Raw genomic sequence first — 19,796 nt, 5'->3', positions numbered from 1 at the left:
CTGCAATAACAACCCAATTGTGTTCATGTAACAAATGTAGTGCCATTTTGGCATTATTCACTGCATAGATAGCTATCTGCTGCATATCAACTTGTCTTACATGAGCAGTGGGAATTGTTGCTAATCCAATCTGTACGATACAGTCCTGAATCTTGAAGTATTTAGTATACAGATTACAGACATACAGGGACTACACTACAGCACCAACTGTTGTGCGATGTCTGATTCATCTAAACACTGCCATGTAAAGACCCTCTGGATTTCCTGCAGATTGCATGTTTGTTTTGTGGGTTAAGGATCTGGAGAGTTACTGCCAGTATGCATGTTTGTTTTGTGGGTAAAGGATCTGGAGAGTTACTGCCAGTATGCATGTTTGTTTTGTGGGTTAAGGATCTGGAGAGTTACTGCCAGTATGCATGTTTGTTTTGTGGGGTAAGGATCTGGAGAGTTACTGCCAGTATGCATGTTTGTTTTGTGGGTTAAGGATCTGGAGAGTTACTGCCAGTATGCATGTTTGTTTTGTGGGTAAAGGATCTGGAGAGTTACTGCCAGTATGCATGTTTGTTTTGTGGGTTAAGGATCTGGAGAGTTACTGCCAGTATGCATGTTTGTTTTGTGGGTAAAGGATCTGGAGAGTTACTGCCAGTATGCATGTTTGTTTTGTGGGTTAAGGATCTGGAGAGTTACTGCCAGTATGCATGTTTGTTTTGTGGGTAAAGGATCTGGAGAGTTACTGCCAGTATGCATGTTTGTTTTGTGGGTTAAGGATCTGGAGAGTTACTGCCAGTATGCATGTTTGTTTTGTGGGTAAAGGATCTGGAGAGTTACTGCCAGTATGCATGTTTGTTTTGTGGGTTAAGGATCTGGAGAGTTACTGCCAGTATGCATGTTTGTTTTGTGGGTAAAGGATCTGGAGAGTTACTGCCAGTATGCATGTTTGTTTTGTGGGTTAAGGATCTGGAGAGTTACTGCCAGTATGCATGTTTGTTTTGTGGGTAAAGGATCTGGAGAGTTACTGCCAGTATGCATGTTTGTTTTGTGGGTAAAGGATCTGGAGAGTTACTGCCAGTATGCATGTTTGTTTTGTGGGTAAAGTATCTGGAGAGTTACTGCCAGTATGCATGTTTGTTTTGTGGGTAAAGGATCTGGAGAGTTACTGCCAGTATGCATGTTTGTTTTGTGGGTAAAGGATCTGGAGAGTTACTGCCAGTATGCATGTTTGTTTTGTGGGTAAAGGATCTGGAGAGTTACTGCCTACTGCCAGTATGCATGTTTGTTTTGTGGGTAAAGGATCTGGAGAGTTACTGCCTACTGCCAGTATGCATGTTTGTTTTGTGGGTAAAGGATCTGGAGAGTTACTGCCAGTATGCATGTTTGTTTTGTGGGTTAAGTATCTGGAGAGTTACTGCCAGTATGCATGTTTGTTTTGTGGGTTAAGTATCTGGAGAGTTACTGCCAGTATGCATGTTTGTTTTGTGGGTTAAGTATCTGGAGAGTTACTGCCAGTATGCATGTTTGTTTTGTGGGTTAAGTATCTGGAGAGTTACTGCCAGTATGCATGTTTGTTTTGTGGGTAAAGGATCTGGAGAGTTACTGCCAGTATGCATGTTTGTTTTGTGGGTTAAGGATCTGGAGAGTTACTGCCAGTATGCATGTTTGTTTTGTGGGTAAAGTATCTGGAGAGTTACTGCCAGTATGCATGTTTGTTTTGTGGGTAAAGGATCTTCAGGGTTACTGCCAGTATGCTTCATTGTGCCCAGTGCCTCATTATGCACTGTGGCTGTAGGGCTGTCAGTGGGTTTAGGTACAGCACCGATTAGACATTACACTGTTGTCACCGCTCTCATAACCACAGAAATAGACAAGTTGTACTTGGTATCTCATTGCAGCACCAGTCGAAGGGCATCTCTCCCAAGATGTTCAAAGCCATGGTCAGCAAGGGCCACCCCGAGTTCTCCTCCAACAGACAGCAAGACGCACACGAGTTCTTCCTGCACCTCATCAACCTGGTCGAGGTGTGTATATGTGTATGGCTTCATATCTATAGGTAGTAGTGAGTTAAACTACTCTAAAAGGCATGTAGTGGTGTATACAGTATTACCATTGTTGCAGAGGTACAGCAATTGGCAAACAAATTCACTGGTGTTCAACAAAAGGCTCATAACTGTCAATTGTATCAATCGGCACTGGCTTTTCAGCTTGTACAGATTTTACAGAGTGTACTGGCTTTTCAGTTTGTACAGAATCTGCACTACAGATTATACATAGTGTACTGTCTTTTCAGTTTGTACAGAATCTGCACTACAGATTATACATAGTGTACTGTCTTTTCAGTTTGTACAGAATCTGCACTACAGATTATACATAGTGTACTGTCTTTTCAGTTTGTACAGAATCTGCACTACAGATTATACAGAGTGTACTGGCTTTTCAGTTTATACAGAGTTTATTTGTACATTGTTTTTCAATAATGACAATGGCCAAAGTAAAACTGCTTTCATGAAATGGCTACTGCAAAGCATTTTCCTGACCATGTCGATGCGCCTCTGACTCTTGTCACGCGTGGTCAATCTGGGGTCTTGGGGGAGGGGAGGAGGGAGGGGACCCTGTCCCCTCGGCCGGCAGACACACTTGTGCTCTGAAGTGACTTTCTTAACCAGGTTCAATTTAGACCGCCTCTATCGGTTACACAGGCCTGATAATGCTTCCTGTTTTGCTTGTTGTCCACACTTATACTCGAAACCTGCCACTTTCTCTGCTCTTGTCCTTGACACAACAAAACAATTGATCCAAAATTATCTTACTAGACTTACTATGTATCGTTGATGTTTTAGTCATTTGTGGCGATGTTCTGAATAACAGATTTTTTTAAACATGGAGCAGGAAGGTCATGTTAAGTAAGATGCTAAACAGGAGCTAACAAGCCTACTTCATGTTAATATAAGTAAAACATCAACCGTTTTCTCTCAGCTTCAGAATACCTTTTTACGATCAGACGTTTCTTCCATGAATGTTAATAGAGTTGTATAATGTGTGGTGATATTCAGCTGTTCTTAACCTGCGTGGAGGAACTGAGTCGGTTGGACAGAGATACCCGAGTGGCGCAGCGGTCTAAGGCGCTGCATCTCAGTTCAAGAGGCGTCATTACAGTCCCTGGTTTGATTCCAGGCTGTATCACAACCGGCCGTGATTGGGAGTCCCATAGGGCGGCGCACAATTGGCCCAGCGTCGTCCGGGTTTGGCCGGTGTGGGCCGTCATTGTAAATAAGAATGAGTTCTTAACTGACTTGCCTAGTTAAATAAAGGTTACATTTAAAAACATGTAAAAAAAAAAAAAAGAAAAAAAAAAAAGGCTGAGTCTTACAGTAACCTTCCATCAGCATGTTTAGCCCTGGATCTGCCTGCCAGACAGCCTGCTGGAATACTTCAATGGTGTTGGGAGTAAAATTAGAACCTGAGTATTTCTGTAACTTATTAGAATAGAAAAGCTGCTGCTGTGACACCCAATACGAGTCAAATGGTTTAATTCAAGACCCATTGCCCCATGAGTCCTCAAAATAAAACAACAAACACATTTTAGTCCCCAGTAAACAGCCGATTACCTCTTTCTGTTTCAGTTTGATGTGTTTCCCTCTGTCTTTCTTCAGGAGTTTACGTTTTAACTGTGTGTAATTGTACAGTAATCTGTACACCAGTATTTCTACTTGCACATCAGCATCTGCACATCTATCACTCCAGTGTTAATTTGCTAAATTGTAATTACTTCGCTACTATGGCCTATTTATTGCCTTACCTCCTTACTTCATTTGCACACACTGTATATAGATTTTTCTATTGTGTTATTACCTGTACTTTTGTTTATCCCACGTGTAACTCTGTGTTGTTGTTGTTGGCCAGGTCGCAGTTGTAAATGAGAACTAGTTCTCAACTGGCCTCCCTGGTTAAATAAAGATGAAATAAAATAAAGAAAGCTTGGCATGGTTCCTCTTGTAATAATTGGGGAATGTTGATGCATATTGTTACTGTTCAAACATACATGCAATTAATGAAAGTCCCAATATTCTCCTGATGTTCAAATGCAATGGAAACAGTTACATTTCCAAACCCTTTTTAAACTGGAAATTCAATAGCATAGATTGAGGAATAAAATATCCAGTATATTCTCTCTCTCTCTCTCTCTCTCTCTCTCTCTCTCTCTCTCTCTCTCTCTCTCTCTCTCTCTCCTTCCCCTCGCTCTCTCTCTCCTTCCCCTTGCTCTCTCTCCTTCCTTCCCCTCGCTCTCTCTCTCCTTCCTTCCCCTCCCTCTCTCTCCTTCCTTGCCCTCGCTCTCTCCTTCCTTCCCCTCGCTCTCTCTCTCCTTCCTCTCGCTCGCTCTCTCTCTCCTTCCTCGCTCGCTCTCTCTCTCTCCTTCCTCTTGCTCGCTCGCTCTCCTTTCTCTGTCTCTCTCTCTCTCTCTCTCTCCTTCCTCTCTCCAGAGAAACAGTGCTGGCTCAGAGAACCCCAGCGATGTCTTCCGCTACCTGGTGGAGGAGCGTGTGCAGTGCTGCCAGACGCAGAAGGTGTGCTACAACCAGAAGGTGGACTACCTGATGCAGCTCCCGGCCCCCATGGAGGCTGCCTCCAACAGAGGTAAGGTCCCACCGGCAGCTGGCCCGGCCCCATGAGAACCAGCAGGGCTGCTGGCTCCCCCACGGCCCTCCTCTTCAAATGGCATGGAGGATCGATATCTCGGAATGCAAAAGTGGGGTGGGTGTTTGTGTTTTTAAATGCTCAATACTGCGTAGTATAGATTCTTACACATAACTGATACCTCACTGTTAGGAAACAAAGGCATTTCAAGATCTTCTATATAAAAATCTAATTTTATTTGTCACATGCGCCGAATACAACAGGTGTAGCTGGTTCACCTTACCGTGAAATGCTTACTTACAAGCCCTTAAAACTTCAAACTTCAATTCTCGCCTAAAATGACACCCAAATCTAACTGCCTGTAGCTCAGGATCTGAAGCAAGGAAATGCATAATCTTCATACCATTTGAAAGGAAACACTTTGAAGTTTGTGGAAATGTGAAATTAATGTAGAAGAATATAACGCATTAGATCTGGTAAAAGATAATACAAAGAAAAAAACATGCTTTTTTTCTCATCTTTGAAATGCAAGAGAAAGGCCTATATATGATTTAGGAATCTAGGCACAATTTAGATTTTGGCCACTAGATGGCAGCAGTGTATGTGCAAAGTTTTAGACTGATCCAATGAACCACTGCATTTATGTTCAAAATGTTGTATCAAGACTGCCCAGATGTGCCTAATTGGTTTATTAATACATTTTCAAGTTGATAATTGTGCACTCTCGTCAAACAATAGCACGTTATGCTTTCACTGTAATACCTACTGTGAATTGGACAGTGCAGTTAGATTAACAAGAATTTAAGCTTTCTGCGCATATCAGATATGACTATGTCCTGTGAATTGTTTTTGTTACTTACAACCTTATGCTAATCACATTAGCCTACGTTAGCTCAACCGTCCCGTGGGGGACACACCAATCCTGTAGAGGTTTTAACCAACAATGTAGTTCAAGAAATAGAGTTAAGAAAATATTTACTAAATATACGAAAGTTAAATTTGTAAAATAACACAATAATTAACAATAACAAGGCTATATACTGGGGATACCGGAACCGAGACAATGTGTGGGGGTACAGGTCAGTCGAGGTAATTTGTACATGTAGGTAGGGGTGAAGTGACTATGCATAGATAATAAACAGTGAGTAGCAGCAGTGTAAAAACAAAGGGGGGGGGGGATCAATGTAAATAGTCCGGGTGGCCATTTGATTAATTGTTCAGCAGTCTTATGGCTTGGGGGTAGAAGCTGTTAAGGAGCCTTTTGGTCTTAGACTACAATCACTAAACTCCAATCACCTGAGTCTGCCGACAACAACAGCATTTCAGGAGGGTGTGTTAAATAGCTTTGTGTTTGTGTGACAGAGGAGCTGATAGCGTATGAGGCCAAGCGAAGAGAGGCAGAGGAGAACATGAGAGCCCCTCCAGAGCCTGTGAGGGCCCGGATCCCCTTCACAGCGTGCCTGCAGGCCTTCACAGAGCCAGAGAACGTCCCCGACTTCTGGAGCTCAGCACTGCAGGCCAAGTCAGCTGGAGTCAAGTAAGCAAAGGTCCTGGTCTAAGGCCTTGAAGAAAGGTCAATGCCTCACACTATTGAACATTTCCTGTTTCAGCAGTGTGTGGGGATATTTATTTCATGCCTTTGCTTTTTGTACCCTGCACCTGCAAGTTATTTTGCACTGTAACATGCAGACAATTACATTGATAGAAGCCACAATCTATCTGCAGTATTAAAGCTGATATATTGGTACATAGTATGTAAACTAGGGGGACATTTACCATTTAAGTTTTTAAATCTTGTACATTTGTGAAAGATATTTCGTCTTTAATACATTTTTCTATACTATTCTCCTCTTTCCAGGACTTCTCGTTTCGCCTCCTTCCCAGAGTATCTGGTAGTGCAGATTAAGAAATTCACATTTGGGGTTGACTGGGTTCCAAAGAAATTAGGTGAGTAAGAGAACTGATGTCTCTCCACAAATGGTTTGTCTTGTCTGCATCTACGATTTTCACTAGTACCAAGAGGATGCTGATTTATGTTCAACTTTTGTGGCTACCCGCATTGTGAAATTATATTAAGGGATTTTATGTTTTTTTCATTGAAGGCCTAGAATACACTCTCTCCTTGTAGCGTATTATTAAGTAAGTTCTGTGGATCCCCAGCAGAGGGCGCTGTCACACAGTGTTTCTCTGAGGTCCACTGAGGACACAGACAAAGACAGTCTGGATCCAAACTGAACTGAAGACTGATTTCATTAAGTAAAACAGAACTATTTAGTTTGGATCCAGGCTAAAAGACGATGCACTGCCCTGAGAAAAAGCGGTTATCTAAGCTCTTGCTCTACCTGTGTTTTTAAGTACTCCCAAATTAAAATGCAAAGGATTGAGGAAGGTTAACTATTTATATGCAGGAGGTTACTCTTGCATCGTGCCATTGACAATTGAGACCTGTTTTTTGTCTGGTTTTCATCTTAGTCGACTGAAGTATTAAACAAGTCTGGTTTCTTTGAGTTTTGTGGCTCTTGATCTTGTGATGTTTCCATGTGTTTAATATGAAGCTGAGTGCCGTGGTGCAGGGCTACCTGTACACAACAGATGGAATATGCCTTTAACACCCACCTATGTTCTCTGATACTGATACACTACATCTTGTGTTTGGTACTGTGGCTCTAGTGGTGAACATGAAAGCTATCAGTTTGATCATGTGTAATTCGCTGGAATCTTCATGCCCAAGTCCTCTCCGGTCTGATTTTCTCCTCTTCCAGTCCATTCTGTAGTAAAATCTCTGTGTTACATTTATATGGACACACAACCAAAAACGTTTTGCAACAGAGAACTAAAATGAGCATTGATTATTGGACAAATTCCGGTAGTCCTCCCCTGTTTGTCCGTTTGGTGCCTTATGAACACATTCTAGTTGTGTTTGACCTCTGACCTACTGTTGTTCCACAGATCTGTCCATAGACGTACCAGACTTCCTGGATCTGTCTCGACTCCGGGGCACAGGGCTGCAGGCAGGAGAGGAAGAGCTCCCTGACCTCACCCCCCCCATCGTCCTGCCTGAAGACACCAGAGGTAAGGGTCACTTTCAGGTGTGCCGGGTGGAAGCAGGTCTTGACTTTCTGACCAATGGTCTTGGTCCTAAAGGAAAGCTGTTTTTTTGGGCAAGCTAAATCTGTCACACGTTGTCATCCGTCTCACCAGCCACTTGGGGTCCTGGGATGTTAACTATCCGTTTTCCCCTCCTCTCTTCCCCCTAAATGTGAGACTGTTTGTAGTTGATGTGCTCAGTATGCCCGTCTACTCTCTTTGTGATCTTTATCTCCATTCTTCCTTCAGAGTCGGTTGTTTTGGATGGATTTAGCAACGGTGCACTGTTAATATTTTAGCAGGTACCAGGCACATTATGTGCTGTACAGTCTTAAACCCCAAAACACTTGAAATGTGCTCCAGGCAAGCAATAAATATCTCTGTAGTGCTCTGTTGATGCAATGGCTGTCTTGTTGAAGACGCCTCAACCTCGTTGAAAATCTCTTAAGCTGAAAGTCCCCGACATCAGGCTCTAGAATTACTTAGAAAAATATCAATTTGTTTACATGCCTTATTTTATTGATTTCCCACCGTTTTATAAGTCAGAAGACAGCCATCCAGACCTTGCTAGGACCTGGTAAACACCCTCTGTCGAATAAACTTGTATTTTCCTCCCTCTGGTGGTCAGCTGCATCATTACCTCCATTTATATCACTTCACTGCAACGTTACGTCAAATGGGCGGTCATTATAAAAACATCTATCCAGCTTGAACGCTTTACGGCACAGACATGGCAAAGCAATTGCTGAATTTGTCTCGAGCAGGCAGATCTAAATACACAACTTTCATAGCTCTACGATTAAAGAATCTGACCTACACACTTCCTTAAACCTAAAATAACAAAGTCATTTTGTGTGGAAGTCAAACATTTTGTTTTACGTCGGAGGCAGACACATTGCATATGCTCAGAACGACAAAATGGATCCCTTTACATAGCCTTTCTCACCTACAGGACGGCACGCTGTTGATTTAGACGTTCACAAACGTAACAGATTTTGACCATCACTAATGTCATTATATGTTTGGGAAAGTAATAAATCAAATCAAATTTATTTATATAGCCCTTCGTACATCAGCTGATATCTCAAAGTGCTGTACAGAAACCCAGCCTAAAACCCCAAACAGCAAGCAATGCAGGTGTAGAAGCACGGTGGCTAGGAAAAACTCCCTAGAAAGACCAAAACCTAGGAAGAAACCTAGAGAGGAACCAGGCTATGAGGGGTGGTCAGTCCTCTTCTGGCTGTGCCGGGTGGAGATTATAACAGAACATGGCCAAGATGTTCAAATGTTCATAAATGACCAGCATGGTCAAATAATAATAATCACAGTAGTTGTCGAGGGTGCAGCACCTCAGAAGTAAATGTCAGTTGGCTTTTCATAGCCGGTCATTAAGAGTATCTCTACCGCTCCTGCGGTCTCTAGAGAGTTGAAAACAGCAGGTCTGGGACAGGTAGCACGTCCGGTGAACAGGTCAGGGTTCCATAGCCGCAGGCAGAACAGTTGAAACTGGAGCAGCAGCACGGCCAGGTGGACTGGGGACAGTAAGGAGTCATCATGTCAGGTCGTCCTGAGGCATGGTCCTCCTGACGACCTGAAGGTGAAATATCTTGGGTAGATGTTCCTAAAACAGATTTTAACTATATATGGACATATTATAAAGAATGAAAAAGCTTATTCATTAACAATGTTTTTTTATTTTTTTATCATAACATCATATTTGTATATATTTTATTATACTTTTCTTGTGTACTAGATCATATGGGTTGAAAAGTTGTTTTCTCAGACATAAATAAACAATTCCAGGTGAAAGCCAAAGGTCATAGCTTTCTAGAGGGAGGACACTATTACATTCATAAAATATTGCCCTCTTGCTAGATTGATGACTTAAAACTGTCAGCTCAACTGATTTTAAACTGTGACAGGTTTTAAAAGTTAAAACTCTTTTATTTCAACAAACGAGTATAACCAAATGATTGTCTTCCCCCTACCTAAAGTGTTGCTTTTTGGGGGTAATGCCCAAGGGGACCCTCGGTGGTTTTCAGTGGAGTGATTTTTGAAAACTTTCATATGAGATCTCGTCTTATGGACTGTTGCTGAAAACTTAACAAAGCAGTTGGAGATTTGTTTTCTTGACTATCTTATATCCTATCTTTGAGGGAGGGTTCCGACCGTCCTACCTACATAATGCAAATAGTGATTCACAATGTTGTTTATAAGGCTTTTGGGATTTATGTAGCCTTTGTCAGAGCAGCTTCAAAAATCATATATTAAACACCAGCCCATGTCCCTGGACCTGTAGCAATAGATATTCATTACATTTCTGTATCGGGACAACGCCTAAGGACTTCTGATTGATTTGCGAGTTTCTTGTTTTAAACCTTGAAATGCATCATTTCCCATCAATTGGCTTTACGGATTTAACATTGATTTACCATACGGTACATCAGTTTTTAATAGAAAAAAAACCCAGTACAAATAAGTTTACTGCCTTTGAGCTATAATAGTCAATACTTGTTTTCAGTGGAACAACATTTGTTATTAAAACTGAAGTGTGACCTGAATTGTAAGGATGCTGTTTAGGTCCATGTTAGATTTTTTTTCTCCCCCTAACCACATATTGAGAGAATTAATCTAATAGGTTTGATGCTGTATCTACACTGTTGGATTTAGCTAGTCAAAAATACATATTTATGTTGTACCTTGAAAATAATCACTTCTTCTTCACTTTACTTTTCAGATGACTCAATGAACTCCTCAGATTGTAAGTATTCTATCATACCCTTATATATATATATATATATATATAGTATCTAACCCCAACAAAGATTTACAACTAGGGAATAACTGTTATTCTGAGTTCTGCAGTAATGACGATATAAGGGAACAACTGTAATTCTGAGTTCTGTAGTAATGACGATATAAGGGAATAACTGTTATTCTGAGTTCTGCAGTAATGACGATATAAGGGAACAACTGTAATTCTGAGTTCTGCAGTAATGACGATATAAGGGAACAACTGTAATTCTGAGTTCTGCAGTAATGACGATATAAGGGAACAACTGTAATTCTGAGTTCTGTAGTAATGACGATATAAGGGAACAACTGTAATTCTGAGTTCTGTAGTAATGACGATATAAGGGAACAACTGTAATTCTGAGTTCTGTAATAATGACGATATAAGGGAACAACTGTAATTCTGAGTTCTGTAGTAATGACGATATAAGGGAACAACTGTAATTCTGAGTTCTGTAGTAATGACGATATAAGGGAATAACTGTTATTCTGAGTTCTGTAGTAATGACGATATAAGGGAATAACTGTTATTCTGAGTTCTGCAGTAATGACGATATAAGGGAACAACTGTAATTCTGAGTTCTGCAGTAATGACGATATAAGGGAACAACTGTAATTCTGAGTTCTGTAGTAATGACGATATAAGGGAACAACTGTAATTCTGAGTTCTGTAGTAATGACGATATAAGGGAACAACTGTAATTCTGAGTTCTGTAATAATGACGATATAAGGGAACAACTGTAATTCTGAGTTCTGTAGTAATGACGATATAAGGGAACAACTGTAATTCTGAGTTCTGTAGTAATGACGATATAAGGGAACAACTGTAATTCTGAGTTCTGTAGTAATGACGATATAAGGGAACAACTGTAATTCTGAGTTCTGTAGTAATGACGATATAAGGGAACAACTGTTATTCTGAGTTCTGCAGTAATGACGATATAAGGGAACAACTGTTATTCTGAGTTCTGTAGTAATGATGATATAAGCTTGACGACGCAAACCCAACAGCTGATGCAACCTCCTCGTAACTTGCCTACTCGCAAAAAATACAACTTTTTTTGTGGAGCAGGTTGTTTGTTGTCAGGGAGTTTTTGATTAATAAGCTCTGGCTAAGATAGTGGTTGCTTTTTTATTGTCCTCAGCCCCAGATATAGATGAGTCGGCGGCTATGCAGCTGGCGGAGATGGGCTTCCCTCTGGAGGCCTGTCGGAAGGCCGTTTACTACACAGGGAACATGGGCCCTGAAATGGCCTTCAACTGGATCATAGCCCACATGGAGGAGCCTGGTAAGAGCTAGGAGACCATCACACACAGACAGATCGTATCACATGGATGTTAATCTAGCCCGATTCCCCAGCCTCTTCTGAGTATGGTGGGCGTGTGCAGTGCACGCACTGAAACATCACTGAAATTACATGTGTGTCAGAGCAGGAGACAGGCCAGTGTGCCAGAGGGATTGTGTGTGTGTGTGTGTGTGTGTGTGTGTGCGTGTGTGCGTCAGAGCAGGAGACAGGCCAGTGTGCCAGAGGGATTGTCAAATCAAATCAAATTTTATTTGTCACATACACATGGTTAGCAGATGTTAATGCGAGTGTAGCGAAATGCTTGTGCTTCTAGTTCCGACAATGCAGTAATAACCAACGAGTAATCTAACCTAACAATTCCACAACCACTACCTTATACACACACAAGTGTAAAGGGATAAAGAATATGTACATAAAGATATATGAATGAGTGATGGTACAGAACGGCATAGGCAAGATGCAGTAGATGGTATAGAGTACAGTCTATACATATGAGATGAGTAATGTAGGGTATATAAACAGATTGTGCGTGCGTGCGTGCGTGCGTGCGTCAGAGCAGGAGACAGGCCAGTGTGCCAGAGGGATTGTGCGTGCGTGGGAATACTTTGTCACCCTGATGCTCTGGCTCCTTAAGGACTAATATCGTTGTAGAATTCTCCATGGGTAATTCATAACTACATGCTGTAACTCTATTTGTTGCTTATACAAACAATGTAAAGAGATTGTTTTAATGTCCAATACTAAAGCGCTCAGGTAATTGTATTCTGCTTAAAAGTAAGATGAATAGGTCACAAGACAAAAGGACACAAGTTTTGGAAACTTGACATAGACAGTCGGAAGAGAAGAAATGTCCATTTTATTCCAAGCAGGCGCAACGGTAATGAAAGCTGGGGTGATAGTTGTTTACCAACACACTCCTCGAGCTGTTTGACCTATCACAACTCTCACTTCCTTTACTTCCTTGTTTAGCATGGAGAGATATTATTGGACCAGGGATGAACTATCCATTATTGGAAGTAACAAAAGAGACAAAACGCCAACAAGGTGTTTTGTCTCTTTTGTTACTTCTAATAATGGATAGTTCATCCCTACTCTGCCAGGTATACTTACTGTTGATCATGAAAGCATATTTTAGGATTTGATAAGTTGTTTTAAACCTGTGAGGTCTTAAAGGGGAGGTTAACCTTTGATTTCGGGGGAGAAAACAGACAGAGATTAAACATGCTTATTCACCTAACATTTTGTTTTTGAAGTGGGTTGAAAAAAAATGATATATATATATATTAAAAAAGCTATCCATGACTTAAATTCCTATTTTCATATTTACTTCCTGATGACACTTTTGTGTGACTAGTTTGTCCCTTCCTCATTACATTACACCAATTCCCAGAAAGCTGTCAAAAGATGACTAAATAGTTCCCTCCGGATTTGTATGATGGGGTAAATTAATATTCCTGCGACTAGTTAGGTTTCCCCACCTAGCTGTGAATGTCGCATTACCATGGGCCTGTCACAGCAACGACAACCTTTCTCACATAAATGACACCTTAATTAGCAATCCTCAAGTCGTGAAATGACACTGTTCAAGTAAATAACAAGTTATCCTTTGGTAAAACAAGGGGTTACCTTAAGACAGAAAAACACAACATTCAGTGCCTGTTTTTTCAGGCTTCATTACTTGTGTGTGCGTAGCTGTGTCCATTTGTTTGTTTAAGTTCTGCTAATTGACATTCTGTTTTGAAGAAATTCTAAATTAAAAATGCTTTCCACAGGAACATGCCAGAGACATATTTACAAGACACGATGATTTTCCTTCAAAATATTATACATTTTGAGTGTGTTTATGCATGCACAGTACACGTGTGGGAATGTACACGTGTTTGTGGGTTTGTTTAATAATGGTCTATTTATATGTATGTGGTTGAGAGCACACAGTCAACTTGCATAGGTGTGTGATAACTATGTAAATTAATTGGGCCTCAACTGGTTCAAACTAGGGTATAACATGTTTATAGAGAACTGACATCTTGCAAAGACGGTGTTGTATTGTAACTTTTTAAAGCTGCCACCTGTTTGTTTTTTTCTTTCTTCCCCCTTCTTAAATCGTTAACTGTTTTAGTCCTATATCCTTAACTGCTTGTGTCGAATTGCTTTTGAATATGCATGAGGCATCAGCCAGCCTGATATCCGGCATTATTATGACCTCAGTATTAATGTTCTCCGAGATTTACTGGCGCAGTCGTTTTCTGACTGTAAACTCTCCTCCTCCACCTTTTTCTGTACCCTGTGTTATTTCTGTTATAATCATATCAACAGTCCTTTTAACTGATCGACCAGGGTGCTCTTCCTGATTTGGCCTTTGTTTGAATAGGCGATTTACTTATTAGGATCAAAGATGATCTATAGATGGAAGGTCGGCGGAAGGAGGCGAGGTCAGGTGGGACCATTCTAGCCAATGAGAGGTCAGATGAGCCTGTGAACAACAGACACAACTCTGATATGTAGTCGTTTTTAATAAAAGTTGCAGAAATGCCACGTAAGTCCACCTATACAAGTTTATTCATAAAACATCCTAACCATTGCGAAACCTATATTCAAAGAAAAATAAGCCTGACGTACCAAATGAGCAATTACCAATTTTTTTACCAAATCCGACACTCATTGACCTCTCTCTCTCTGTCCTCTTCTCCAGACTTTGCTGAGCCCCTGGCCCTGCCTTCCTTCATGGAGCCAGGCCCCTCCATGGCCAGCCTGGGCCTGGCTGCCACCCCCCTGGACAACCAGCCTCCGGAGGAGAGCATCGCCATCCTCACGTCCATGGGCTTCCCCCGCCGCCACACCGTCCAAGCCCTCAAAACCACGGTCAGTGGCTCTCTTTCTTCTCCTGCTGCTCACACACTCACTCTGGTGAAAACCACATAAACATATTGTCCTGGCCCAGGATGCATTCAGTAGGCAGTAGTGCTTCGGTCGTTTTTAATGAAGCTTGTTCAAATGTGAGTTGGCATAATGTATTGTATTCAGGAGTATGGACAATAAACAGTATCAAAAGATGTAAAGAATTGAAAGGGAGGGCTTTATCATGTTTTAGGTAGTTTAATTTCCCACACATTGTTTAACCAATATATTCTATTTCTCCATCTGATCCTGGCCTTGCTATTTCTATTTTAGACACATCATGGCCAGAAATAGTGCCATTGATATGCTGTAGGAATGATGGGGAGTTGCTTTCTATAGTACCGAACCGTGCTGGAGTCAGGAGAACCTGAGAATCCTGCTCCCTGAGCTATAAACAACTTGACTGGCCAGCTTGTTGGCTGATAGCCATTTTAATAACCCCTTCATGTCCTTGGTGGCTCCGAGATCCCTGTTCTACATTCTGTTTACAAATAGAGCAATGAGTCTAGCTATGCGCTGTCATCTTTTCAGTTCTATGAGTCAGATCGGTGCATGTCATACGTGCAACTATAGCACAGTCATTTTGATGCGTTTGCTTGTGTGTTCCTTAAATGTACCTTTTTTCATTTAAGCCAGGAAACAACTAATTTATTCAATTACGTTATGAATTGTATATCACCACGATATATATACCAGTAGAATTCCATTATAGTGGTTCTGTTTCTTTTTGTCACCTGCCCTGTCAGCATAAAACAGACCCCCTGATTTCCTTGTTTACCGTCCCTAAACCCCTTGCCTTCCAGACTTTTCTCATAAAAAAGCCCAGGGTCCTTGTGAGTGGAGTAGGGCTGTGAAACAGCAGAGGGTCTTCTAATAATATCGTATCATAATATCCGAGTGAGCAGGCAGGAAGTGTTCGACCTCACTGACCTGTCTGTCTGCCTGTCTGCCTGTCTGGGCATGGCCAGTAAAAGCAGGCAGCATCAGACCCCCCCCCCATGTGCTCTCAGCACTGGCGTCTGTGGTGAATGAATCACGCCTCTATTTTGGATTAAAGGCTGAGGCTAATTGAGGGAATTGACCATACATGGAGAATGAGAATGAGAGTGGTGTTGGATTATTTATTTTGATGTCACCAATCTTGTTACATTTTGGTTTTGTAACTGTCAATCCTGTTACATACTGGTGAAGCATGCCAGTCAATCCTGTTACATACTGGTGAAGCATGCCAGTCAATCCTGTTACATACTGGTGAAGCATGCCAGTCAATCCTGTTACATACTGGTGAAGCATGCCAGTCACAATTGTCCATTTTTTGAGAGAAGATTGAGGGGAGACAGGAAAACATATTCTACTATATTCTACTGTATAACACAAGGCCACTGATTATCAGATACAGTAATGAAAATGGTAATTACATGACAATTTAGCATACACTCTTAGAAAAAAAGGTGCTATCTAGAACCTAATATGGTTCTTCGGCTGTCCCCATAGGATAACCTTTTGAATAACTCTGTTTGGTTACAGGTAGAACCCTTTTGATTCCAGGTAGAACCCTTTACACAGAGGGTTCTACATGGAACCCAAAAGAGTTCTACCCGGAACCAAAAAGGGTTCTACCTGGAACCAAAAAGGGTTCTCCTATGGGGCTAGTCGAAGAACACTTTTGGAAACCTTTTTTTTGTACCAATTATGACTTTTTATTTTCTTTGAAACAAGCAAGTTGGTTGTCATTTGTGTTGAATTGTTTATCAATACCAGCAAGTACTACTTATTACCAGTAAACACCAGCTGAAATAGGTCTGTGAAATAACATGTGTTGTTTCAGAACAACAACTTGGAGAGGGCTCTGGACTGGATCTTCACCCATCCGGAGAGGGAGGAGGAGGAGGAGGCTAGCGACGACCTTTTGGACATGTCTGACATCATGGAGCCCAACGACAACACCTTCTCCAACGCAAACACGAACAGCCACTCCACGCTGTCCCCAGACCAGGATGCCTCGGGCCCCCGGATCAAAGACGGACCCGGACGTGAGTGACTCTGCATGACCTCTGACCTCATACACTGATCTAAGATCAGCCCCACTCTCCCCAAGTCCTGTCCATAACCAGTATGAGCCCAATGACAAAAGGAGAAGAGTTCCACACATAGAGATGTGTCAGATGGAGCTGGATCTAACATATATGTAGCTGCTTTGAATACAAAGTGAATGTTCTCTCACTGCCTGCTGAACAAAATCAGCCTTTCCCCAATTGTGAAGCGCTAATCTTTCGCTTCCATTCTAACACCATTCTGTAAAAGGAAGGTAAGCGCACTGTTCTTTCATCACATTTTGGGTTTACGATTTTAATTCAACTGAACATGTAAATTCATAGCATGTTTGAGGAGACTCATGCTATGCAGGGTCTCAGCATTTTTTATTTTGAACTCGCAAATAGAAATCATGGACCACAGTCTCTCCAACTACCATCTGCATGCTTTCAAGGTAAGAAAGACATCCCATAACACTAGAGATAGGATCAGGTGAGGATTAAATACATCCCATAACACTAGGGATAGGATCAGGTGAGGATTAAACATATCCCAGAACACTAGAGATAGGATCAGGTGAGGATTAAACACATCCCAGAACACTAGAGATAGGATCAGGTGAGGATTAAAGACATCCCATAACACTAGAGATAGGATCAGGTGAGGATTAAACACATCCCATAACACTAGAGATAGGATCAGGTGAGGATTAAACACATCCCATAACACTAGAGATAGGATCAGGTGAGGATTAAACACATCCCAGAACACTAGAGATAGGATCAGGTGAGGATTAAAGACATCCCATAACACTAGAGATAGGATCAGGTGAGGATTAAAGACATCCCACAACACTAGAGATAGGATCAGGTGAGGATTAAACACATCCCAGAACACTAGAGATAGGATCAGGTGAGGATTAAATACATCCCAGAACACTAGAGATAGGATCAGGTGAGGATTAAACACATCCCAGAACACTAGAGATAGGATCAGGTGAGGATTAAACACATCCCAGAACACTAGAGATAGGATCAGGTGAGGATTAAAGACATCTCATAACACTAGGGATAGGATCAGGTGAGGATTAAACACATCCCATAACACTAGAGATAGGATCAGGTGAGGATTAAAGACATCCCATAACACTAGAGATAGGATCAGATGAGGATTAAAGACATCCCATAACACTAGAGATAGGATCAGGTGAGGATTAAAGACATCCCATAACACTAGAGATAGGATCAGATGAGGATTAAAGACATCCCATAACACTAGAGATAGGATCAGATGAGGATTAAAGACATCCCATAACACTAGAGATAGGATCAGGTGAGGATTAAAGACATCCCATAACACTAGAGATAGGATCAGATGAGGATTAAAGACATCCCATAACACTAGAGATAGGATCAGGTGAGGATTAAAGACATCCCATAACACTAGAGATAGGATCAGGTGAGGATTAAACACATCCCATAATACTAGAGATAGGATCAGATAGTTGCTGAAAATGATAGTTGTGTTTTATGAGCCAGTTTTACAAGCTACTCCTTATGGCTATACTGTAGGCAAAATGCATCTGTTCTGTTGACAAGGGAGTTGTAGTTGATTGGTTTGACTTCCTGTTTTACAGGTTACGAGCTTTTTGCTTTCATCAGCCACATGGGAGCGTCCACGATGTCTGGTCGTTATGTATGTCATATCAAAAAGGAAGGAAGGTAAGTCTGTCACAGTTTACATACTCTCCATTGATCTCTGCTAGATGATTTTAAACCACAATCTCTTTCACAACGAAGGATTTCAAATGAATGATTTAAACGGACTGTTTTCCGAACTAGTCCTTTGGGACCACCAGCCGTTGCAATGCCCATCACATTTGATCTATTCCAACACTAGCACTCCTGATTCAACTAATCAAGGGCATGATCATTAGTTGACGAGTTGAATCACGTTTGCTATATTTGGAGTCAATCAAGTATTATCTTTGATCGACCAGTGATCCTCACAGACCAGATTGGAAACGCTGTCCTAAGAGACTGATTAGATAATTTTGTCATCAGTAATCTACAATATGGCATGTAGAAATCAAGACGAAACGAAACGTATAAGATGAGGTTTTAACACAATGTGTTACCTATGCTATATTCTCCCTCCTACGTCAGATGGGTGATCTTCAATGACCATAAAGTGTGTTTGTCAGAAAGGCCTCCAAAAGACTTGGGCTACATCTACTTTTACCGTCGGCTGTCTAGCTGCTAGACCTAGCCCCCCCTCCTTGACCGTCAGCTGTCTAGCTGCTAGACCTAGCCCCCCCTCCTTGACCGTCAGCTGTCTAGCTGCTAGACCTAGCCCCCCCTCCTTGACCGTCAGCTGTCTAGCTGCTAGACCTAGCCCCCCCTCCTTGACCGTCAGCTATCTAGCTGCTAGACCTAGCCCCCCCTCCTTGACCGTCAGCTGTCTAGCTGCTAGACCTAGCCCCCCTCCTTGACCGTCAGCTGTCTAGCTGCTAGACCTAGCCCCCCCTCCTTGACCGTCAGCTGTCTAGCTGCTAGACCTAGCCCCCCCTCCTTGACCGTCAGCTGTCTAGCTGCTAGACCTAGCCCCCCCTCCTTGACCGTCAGCTGTCTAGCTGCTAGACCTAGCCCCCCCTCCTTGACCGTCAGCTGTCTAGCTGCTAGACCTAGCCCCCCTCCTTGACCGTCAGCTGTCTAGCTGCTAGACCTAGCCCCCCCTCCTTGACCGTCAGCTGTCTAGCTGCTAGACCTAGCCCCCCCCTTGGCCGTCAGCTGTCTAGCTGTTAGGACCCCCTCCACTCCACCCTCCAACCTTAGAGAACTACAGGCTGGAAAACAGAGGACAACCATGACATCAGTGGAAACCATGGAAACACCTCAGACCAGCCATGAAACGAGAGGACCCACTCAACTCATCCAAGTCACTCAAGAGCAACAGGAAAATGCTTCCATACTCAAGTGTGGTCAAAAAAAGGGAAAGCAATGTTGTTGTTTTTTTGTATGTCACTGTGAAAATCATGTGCTTTTGTG

General features: G+C 42.0%; 1 protein-coding gene across 1 annotated transcript in view; it reads left to right on the top strand.

Annotated features, from left to right (window-relative positions):
* Positions 1–19,194, top strand: part of LOC120053345 (ubiquitin carboxyl-terminal hydrolase 13-like) — a 37,699-nt gene extending 18,505 nt beyond the window's left edge. The window contains exons 11-21 of the mRNA XM_039000467.1: positions 1,890–2,015; positions 4,476–4,629; positions 5,992–6,166; positions 6,488–6,576; positions 7,579–7,701; positions 10,454–10,477; positions 11,656–11,799; positions 14,510–14,679; positions 16,544–16,748; positions 18,386–18,470; positions 18,915–19,194. Coding sequence (XP_038856395.1) covers positions 1,890–2,015; positions 4,476–4,629; positions 5,992–6,166; positions 6,488–6,576; positions 7,579–7,701; positions 10,454–10,477; positions 11,656–11,799; positions 14,510–14,679; positions 16,544–16,748; positions 18,386–18,470; positions 18,915–19,011 — 1,392 coding nt within the window. The 3' untranslated portion in view covers positions 19,012–19,194. The remainder of the gene's footprint in view (positions 1–1,889; positions 2,016–4,475; positions 4,630–5,991; positions 6,167–6,487; positions 6,577–7,578; positions 7,702–10,453; positions 10,478–11,655; positions 11,800–14,509; positions 14,680–16,543; positions 16,749–18,385; positions 18,471–18,914) is intronic.
* Positions 19,195–19,796: the final 602 nt, after the last annotated feature.

This window comes from Salvelinus namaycush, chromosome 9 (genome assembly GCF_016432855.1).
Source record: "Salvelinus namaycush isolate Seneca chromosome 9, SaNama_1.0, whole genome shotgun sequence".
In the NCBI taxonomy this organism is placed as follows: domain Eukaryota; kingdom Metazoa; phylum Chordata; class Actinopteri; order Salmoniformes; family Salmonidae; genus Salvelinus; species Salvelinus namaycush.
The sequence above is the reverse complement of the archived record's forward strand: the minus strand, read 5'-3'. Positions and strand labels throughout refer to the sequence as shown.